The 8691-nt window shown below is 49.8% G+C and overlaps 1 protein-coding gene across 1 annotated transcript in view; it reads left to right on the forward strand.

Annotated features, from left to right (window-relative positions):
• LOC102377315 (disintegrin and metalloproteinase domain-containing protein 30-like) overlaps positions 1-8691 on the forward strand; it is a 19762-nt gene that overhangs the window by 4950 nt on the left and 6121 nt on the right. The window contains exons 4-6 of the mRNA XM_006038858.2: positions 1694-1808; positions 5044-5143; positions 6960-7020. Of these exons, the coding sequence (XP_006038920.1) occupies positions 1694-1808; positions 5044-5143; positions 6960-7020 (276 nt within the window). The remainder of the gene's footprint in view (positions 1-1693; positions 1809-5043; positions 5144-6959; positions 7021-8691) is intronic.

An 8691-nucleotide genomic window follows, 5' to 3' on the forward strand; every position in this document is an offset into this window, starting at 1 on the left:
GAGTCCCTCTCCCGGCAGCCCCTTGCACACTGGAATGCTGCCAGCCTGCAAGGGGAAACCTGCTGTTTCCTGATCCCAGCAGGCACTGCAAACCAGGACAAACGCTGTCCCAGAATCCTGCAGCCTGAGACAAGGACTTGAGGTTCCCACTGTGGGACCATCCTGCTTTAGGGAGGGGTGGTCACCTGACCTCTGACACTTTGTGCCATTTTAGAAAAAGGATAATGAATATCAGCCTACAAGCTAAGTGGGTCTCACGCTGCGTTCAAACTATAAGACTGGTGGACAGAATTATTTTGTGGTTTTGCTGATTTTGTCAAACTGAAACCTGAGTCATGTAGTCCTAACATTGAGGTTTAACTCCCCTTTTCACATGCAATGTCTGGATTGGTACCGGCGGGTGTTTGCTGGGGCCCGGGGAGGCAGAACGAAACCTTTTGTGTGCTTAAAAAAGGTGTCATTCTGCCATGCTGGGCCCCAGCAAACACACACTGGTACCAATCCGTATTTGCCACCTATGCCTGTCTGGTGGTAAAGTAAATCATTGAAATCATAAGGCACCATGGCCTAAATCCAGCTCACCTTTACATGGGGTGCTAGTGCTTCCATGACTAATTCTAGCCAAATAGATATTGTTTGGGCCCCTTCTGCAGATTTCAGATCGTTCTTCTGTGAAGGAATATCATTTCCTGTGATCCTTGAAGTGGCATTGGCAGAGACACCACAGCTATTTGCTGATGATGATAGAGGACAAGGGCCCTCCTATCTCTGATCCCAGGATAGGACAGTTAATTGATCAGCCATGACCTTCCTGTGATAAAAACCATGGTGGGTGTTGTTCCATTTTCTGTTCATATCCGTGTCTTTGATTATGCTTTTGTTCAGTATCTAAAAGCCCCTGCGTAGTGTTACAAACAAACCGAAAGAGCGGGGTCATGACAGCAGTCCTCATGTACCTGAAGGGTTGCTATAAAGAAGAGGGAAAGCACCTTTTCTCTCTCGCTGCAGAGAGCGGGGTGTGCACAGGCGGCTCAAAGCTGCAGCCAGGTGGGTTTAGAAATACTGTATGTTTAGTAATAGGTTAGACAAGCGTTTGTATGGGACGGTTTGAATAGGGAAGATCCTGCTTCTGGAAGCTAGGCTAGGTAGCTGGAGGCTAGGTAGCCTCTGAAAGTCCCTTCCAGCCTACTGTTTTGTGATTTTAATATTAATCTCAGTCAGTCAGAGTAGTTTTCCATGACTCTAGAGTCAATGAAACACAGATCTTCAATTTTTGTAACAGAGGTAAGAGAGAAAGAAGAAAACTGCTCTGATGTGTATTTGGCTTTTGGGTTCTCACTTCATGCTTTTCCCCTGGGTCTTTACGTGCTTTCAGTTCCGGGTTTAGAGGCCGTGGTAGTGATGCCTTGACATCTTATCATTCAAACTCTCCAATTTCAACTAAGATGAGTACTCCTAAATCAAAACTAGTACATTCACTTTCTAGCCAAGAGATGCAGAGGCTGCTATCATTATTCTGCCCTGTTACGTAGAGGGATTTAGAGGGACCAAATTAGCAGGCCAGTTTGCTCCCCCACTGCGCTTTAAGGGATACCAAGCATGCAGGCCAAAGAGGAGGCACTCATCACACACCAAAACAGAAGATGAATTTGATTATTTGTTTCCTGTGGTTTACGCACTTGCTGTATTTCAGATTTGCAACAGCAACGGAAACTGCCACTGCGACTTTGGATGGGCCCCCCCATACTGTACAGAGAAGGGATCTGGAGGAAGCCTTGACAGTGGACCTCCTCCATCTCCCTCTGTTAGTAAGTGCTGTGACAATCTTACCACTCTGCATATTGCCCTGCCTTTTTTGTTCGATGTGTCTCTTGGGTTCGTCCCTTGTTACAAATAACCTTGTGTACCTGGTCATTTATTTGCTGAGAGTCTTTTCTGCCTAATCTGCCTTCCTTTTTTAATCCTTCAAGAGATTTATGTAATGCATGATCCTGGATGAGGGTATGTTTATGGGACATACCCAGATTATGGAATATATTAGACCTCCAATTTTCTTACATTCAGTAGCCAAAAATGAAGCGCACAGACTGCACAAGCCCTAGTGCTGCTGAGTGCTCTTCGGCCGCTTCTCACTCTAGATATAAAGTGGATTTCAACCTGTTTTCCTTTGTGGACCCCAAAAAGATTCCAGTGGAGGTGTGTGGATCCCTTTGACTTGTAAGTGTGGGCATTCACATACTTTTGATTGATCAGAGTCATCTCTTGCAGACCCCCTAGACATAGTCTGCAGACCCCCAGAGGTCCACCGACCACAGGTTGCAAACCACTGCTCTAGATCTCTGACCCCAGTGACTTCTGCAGCAGAGTTTCCATCCTAAAAAGGGACACAGCACAAGTGGACGCAGCCTTTTATAACAGCTCTTCTCTCCTCTGAGAAATGTAATGTCATCCAGTACCTCAATTAAGACAAATACCACATTCATTGCATCTGTTTGACTCATTGATTTCCAAGTTGAACCTCTGGAGGTCCCTTCCAGACCTCCTTTTGCCTGAGACTCCAGCACCTTAGCTGGCTTTAGGCAGAGTCCACAACCCCTCCACACTCCAGCTGTGCCGCAGGGTGTCGCGATCCACGGGGCCTTCATTCTGCCTTGCAGCCTTTCTTCAATACTTCTTTTAGATGTCCAGGGTTCCCACTGTGGCCTTCCTCTAACAGTGCCCTACCTTGTATGCAATGGGCATGGGAAATGTCCCTTGTTTGGCAGAGCCCCCTGTTCCCAGGAAGTGCTCTTGATCTGTACATCCTTTCCTTCCCAGGCCAAGACAGAACAAGAAACTAAGCTTCAAGTTTACCTGTTGGGCACGTTTATGGGATTGGGCTCCAGTTTGAGGCCTTAGGACTTTACCAGAAAACAAGCCTCTTCATGTTCAGCTTCTTCCACCAGAACACCTTCCAGCTCGTCCACACCTGAGAAGACCACAGCAGACTGGAGAGCCTGGGCCAGATGAAGAAACAAGTCCCTAGACAGGGAACTGCCCTTCTGTTGTGAGAGTTCAAAGCCCCGAGCTGTGCAAGTCCCTGAGGCTGTAGTGCTGCCCTCCAGCTCTTTTGGACCCAGAGGCATTGCGACAAACGCTGCAGGCGCTGCTCAGCCTTTTTCCTTCCATGAGCTAGCAGCAATGCCAAAGTGTTAGTGTGCATAATAGTGATCTGGGCGTACAGCCACCTCTGACTCTGCTCCTTGCTGTGCTTCCTTTGGCACTGCTTGTTGATCCACCCGGCCCCAGTTTCAGTTCAGTGGTCACAGGTTTGTTCCTAACCCTAGAGCAGAAGGGCCTCATTGCCGAGGCACAGCGTCCGTCCTGCAGCTGGTTCTGGGGACACCACGTACCAGCCAGTCTCTCATTCATCTTGTGTCTACCTCTGAGGGTCCTTTGGGTTAACCCTCTGCTTTATCCTCCCCACATCTGCATTCCAGGATCGGCCGCCTTCCAGAGATGAACCTCTCCTCCTGCCCCCATGATTTTATCATCCTGCTTTTGCCACCACGCAGGGACATTGCCCACATGCATTGAGATGCGTGGCCCAGGCAATGCAGATACCTGCGGGTGAAGTTAGTGGGCCCACAGAGTGCTAGATACCCTACAGTAAGGGTTCCCCAGTGGGATGTACAAAATCCAAGGAGCCACTACATCTGCCTAGCTACCCCCCATATATATAATGTATCTTGATGTAACTGAGCTAGGCCACATCCCAAATGAAAACCTGTCCTGATGCAATCCTTCCCCTTCCTTGGAGTGAGTCATAATACTGTGGACTTGGTTATCGAGGGTCTACGGAGCAATGCAATGCATCCCCCTCGGACTTTGAGCCAGTCCTGCTCAAACAAGGGCATGTCTCATTCTGCCCAGTCGTAGCTCCAGTTCCTGCCTTGGTTTCCACCTGTCCAGACTGCTGGCCCAGCTTCGCCCCTTGCCCGATTGCTCCCTCCTGCTTTCTCTGTTTTTGGAGTCTGGGGTTGGTTCGTGGTTCCTTACCTCCCTTCTTCTTGCTGAACCCCTACCTCCAGTCCTCTCTCACTGTTTACCCAGAAATCCAGCCCTCACGATTAATAAAGTCATCAAGGACCCCACCGAAGTATTTTGGCAGAACCTAACGACTTGTCTCTCAGACTGCCGGAAGTCGGGCACAAGAGACACCAAAGTATCTGACAGCCATCTTGCACCACCCTCTTTGGTCGTTGTCGGAGCAGCGGCGGTTTTGCTCTAGTCCCAGGGACAGGGAAGCCAAGTGGTTGGTTGACTTATAAGGAAGGAAATGATTTTCCTCCATGAGCTTTCCATTTCAGGCACAACCATTTTGGCCCTGCTCCGTAGATATTATTTTCATTTATAGCAGTGCCTGGCTACCTGTGCAGACGATTTGCCAGTTAGCTCCAGGAAAGCCTTCCTGGCCCTTAGCTCAGCGGAGCAAGCAATAGCCAAAACACCTCTGCTTTAGATGTGGCAGCGCTGCCTCACAAGCCGTGGGCATGGCACGGTCACGAAACACTGCTCCTGGCTCCAGGGGTCCTGATTCCTGAGGGATGTGATTAGCACTGAGGAGAGCCGTCCTTTCAAGAGAGCAGAGCTCTTTAATTGCACAAGAGATTTCGCGCTATATACCTGGAAGCAGTTGAATGCATCCTTCCTTTGTTCGGTGTCTGCACACCTGCTCCTCAGTGAAAGCATAGGCACCAGGTCTTTTCCAGTGGGAAAGACCTGCACCAATTCTCTACTCCTACTCTATTTATTGGCAGTCCGCAAAGCTAATACAAATCCTGGCACCTGATGTACAGAGAAAACCAGTTACAGGTTTTTGTACTGTTAGTTAACTGGTGGGAGAGGGAAGGGGAGAAGGAGAGCCGGAAAGAGAGAGCCCGTGCACAGGCATGCAGTCCTAAAAGTACCTGGGTCAAATCACACTAAAACACTTGTTACAGTTGTACCAGGAACGGCTGAATGTAAAGAAAGCATAACCTTGTGTCTCTTTGTCTTCCCAAGCATCCTCCAATACCTTTTTAATAGGGATAATCGTAGGAAGCGTGATTCTCCTGCTGCTTATCACCATTGCAGTGTGTAGTATTGCCTGTCGCTTTCGAAGGTCAGTCAAATCTGCTAATAGCTAAACCTGATTCCTTATCCCAATTCCCCATGGCATACGCTGGGTGGGACGATAAAAGAGGGCGCTGTGTTGTGTCACCATCCGTTGCCTCCACCGTTGTGCTGGGTCTAACCTGAAGGTCGGACTCAGCTGCAGAAGGGCAGGTGGGCAGGGCATGGCTGGGCGAGTAACTGAGGTTACTGCCTCCTCCTGTGACTCTGCTTCCTGCCAGGTGAAGCAGGGCTTCAGCCACAGGGCTTGCAGGATCTGGATGGCTCCCCGGTGGGGGCAGCCCTGCTTCTCTCCCCATGAAAGGAAACCTTGCCTTTCCCTGTGCTTAGGAGGAAAGGGCCCAGATGCCAATAGAAGAGAATGAGGGCCTAGAGCTATAGTTGCTCATTGGCCATCAGGAAGAGGGCATCCATGACATGCTCTTGAATGAGATCAAAGAGGACCTTTGTCATGCCAGGACACGGGGGCACTGCCTAGGACTTGGATAGGTAAGCAAAACCGGGGGTCACGCTGGGCCAGGAAGCCAGGGGGTCAGTCCAGGAGCGAAGTCCAGGGTTGAGCTGAGTCAAGAACCAGGAGATCAGACTAAGGCAAAGCTAAGGAGTGAGCTAGAGGGAGCATCCAAGCAGTCTTGGGTAGGTTGCCCTGTTGCCCAGACACTTTCTTGTTCTGGGTCAGGGGTTTATTCGAAGGAAGGGGACGGGCAGCTGACCCCAGTTACCGCTCTGGTAGCGGGGAGTGGACAGAGGGTTTGGCCCTGCCAGAGACTTCAGGATGGCTTTGACCAGCCTGAGCGGGTAGTGAGAGGGCGGCAGGTCAAGATGCGCAGCCGTGGTCTTAGGCCAAGGCCCTCGGTTTGAAGTTGCAGCCTGACAGCCTCGTCCACGATGAAAGTCTCAGAGCACCTGCGGGAAAGCGAGCGGGAGAGCCATCACGTAGTGCTGTGTGTGGAGCAGCAGCAGCTTCCCCTGCCCTGTGCCTGGTGGTCTCTTTCCCCAGGTGCCTGGCGGTCTCTTTCCCCAGCACTGTCTCTGCTCTGCCTTGGCTGCTGTGTGCATTCGCAAAGGCCTGCCGTGCACCCGCATGGCTGCTTTTACTTTCCCATCCCTGGCAGGATGGAGCAGCGTGTCCGGTGCTAGGGCCTGTGCAGTTCCCGTGTCTGCCGTGTGCTATGCGGAGAGTGCTGAGGTCTCCCTGCATGGGGAGGGTCCTTGAACGACCTACTAGGCAGTGCTGCAAGTGAGTTATTAGCGGGCATCCGGATTTCCTCTGATTTAAAAAAACTCCCCAAATCCATATTTTAATTGGGGCTTCTTAAATCAGAGAAAACCAGGATCCCTGGATCTTAGTTATAGTATCAAATGAAAGGTAGTAGTCTAGCTAGGCAGGGGGGCCAGGGGGAATAAGCCCTGGGGGCTCAAGGTGAGGTAGCTAGGGGCTCTTAACGCTCTTGTCTGCCTGCCTGCTATTGGGTGCTGAATGAAGGTACACCTGTGTGCAGCTATCAGTGAGCCTGCGTGGAGCTCTGCTGTTGCAGCTGGATTACTTCCCAGCACCTGCGCAGACTCTTCCAGCAGTACAGGGGGAGAAGCACACAGGGCACGTTTGATCTTCAATATAGGGCCATGAACTGTGGGGCCTACATGGCTTTCAGATCCTGCCATTTGACAATCCAGTTACACAGAAGTGTTTGATTAAGCATGACCTCAGAACAGATAGTTGCGATGCTCTGTTAAACGGTTTGTTCAGGAAATGCAGCATTCAAAATGCATGGGGACTAAACATTTTTTACTTCTCATCACAGGTCTGGTCAGAAATCACAGACAAGCAAGAAAACATCTGATTCTTCTGCTAGTGTAGGCAAGGTAAGCGTCTGTTTTCCAGGCTACTTCCCTCCATTACTCCTAATTAAGAGCGGAGCACGGATGCCTATTCTAGCCTGGGAGATTCAACTTTACTTGCTTTTTTTCACTTTTTTCAGTTTCAAAAAGTTGAGCTGTAAAGACAATCCAGAAAATCGAGTTTTTTCAATAAAAGACAATACTGACCACTTCTTTCTGAGCCATTCTTGTTGCTCTCAGTATTTTTAGAGGGGTGAAATTAGGCAGGGGAGAAATACTTCAGGAGGTTTGAATGTGTTTGGCATACCAGTGAAAAGCAGTTTTGATGTGGGTGAAATGACAGTCTGTTCAGCAGACTAACTCTGAATCCATCCTGATTGAACTGAGGTCATGATTGGACCCCTTTGTCTAAAAATGCTACACGCGGTAATACTCACTAAAAAGCTGAAGAAAAGGTTAGAACCAGTTCTGACCAGAGAAAGAAATGGTTAATTTTTCGGAAATTCTGAATTTGTGTTGCACATTGGGAAGAAATGAGACTTTCCAAGTTTTCTATGAATCGCCTCAGAGAGGGATGCTCCGACAGTCATGGCAAAAATGTGCCATATAGCAGCCTCAAGTTCAAGTTCCTGGTTGTGGCCATAGGGAGATCTGTGGTCTTTCTGTCATTGCTTAGAAATTATTAGTTTCATAGTTTCATAGTTGATTGGGTCTGAAGGGACCTGAGGATATCATCTAGTCCGACCCACTGCCGTGGCAGGAAAGAGCACTGGGTCAAACGACGCTGGCCAAATGTTCATCCAGCCTCCTTTTAAAGACCCCCAGGGCAGGAGCCAGCACCACTTCTCTTGGAAGTTGGTTCCAGCTCCTAGTCACCCTGACAGTGAAGTAGCGCCTCCTGATATCTAGTCTGATATCCAGCTTGTGTCGGATATCTAGTCCTCTGCCAGCTTGTGTTCGTTTGATTGAGAGAGGCATTGCTGAGAAACTTGCTGTGATGAAAGTTGTCATAGACTGTAAGAAAATTAGGCAAGGCAGGATATGATTTTAAATGTAAATAGCAAGGGCCATAGAAAGCAGTTAAAAAGGGACTTTGTTAGTATGTCAAGAGGAAAAGGAAGATCAAAGAAACGATCAGACCTTTATGGATTGCAGAAGGCAATCTAGTTACAAACGAAGCAGAGAAAACCAAAGTATTCAGTGCCTTTCTTCCTATCGTCTTCCCAAGTCAAGGCAGCCTGCCGGGTGATGAGCACAGCTGGCAGCAAAGAGAGAGGAGACAAAAGGCCTAGAACATGGATGCCCAGCCCCTGCCCCGTGGGTCAGATGTGGCCTGCAGCAGTGTCATCCAGCCCACAATATTCCCCCCGGGTCTGGAAATTTGGAGGTGGGGGAGCGGTGCCAATTTTGGAGTTTTGGAACCGGGCTTGCAGGGAAACAGAAATTAAGAAGAGAGAGGGGGAAGAGGAGGGGAAGGGCTGCTCTCATATTGACATCTGGAGCTGGGCTGCGTCTGTGATCTGTCCCTGAGGTCCCTTCCAGTCCCAGTGCTCTGGGGGAGGGACGGCAGCCTGCTGTCCTCCCATGCACAGATCCAGGGGCCCACACCCCGCCCAAGGAGTCTGGCATGGCCCCGCTGCCCTCCCGTGGGGTGTGGGCCTCCGGATCTGCATGCGGGATGGCAGGAGGGTGGCG

Source organism: Alligator sinensis, unplaced genomic scaffold (genome assembly GCF_000455745.1).
Source record: "Alligator sinensis unplaced genomic scaffold, ASM45574v1 scaffold1625_1, whole genome shotgun sequence".
Classification (NCBI taxonomy): domain Eukaryota; kingdom Metazoa; phylum Chordata; order Crocodylia; family Alligatoridae; genus Alligator; species Alligator sinensis.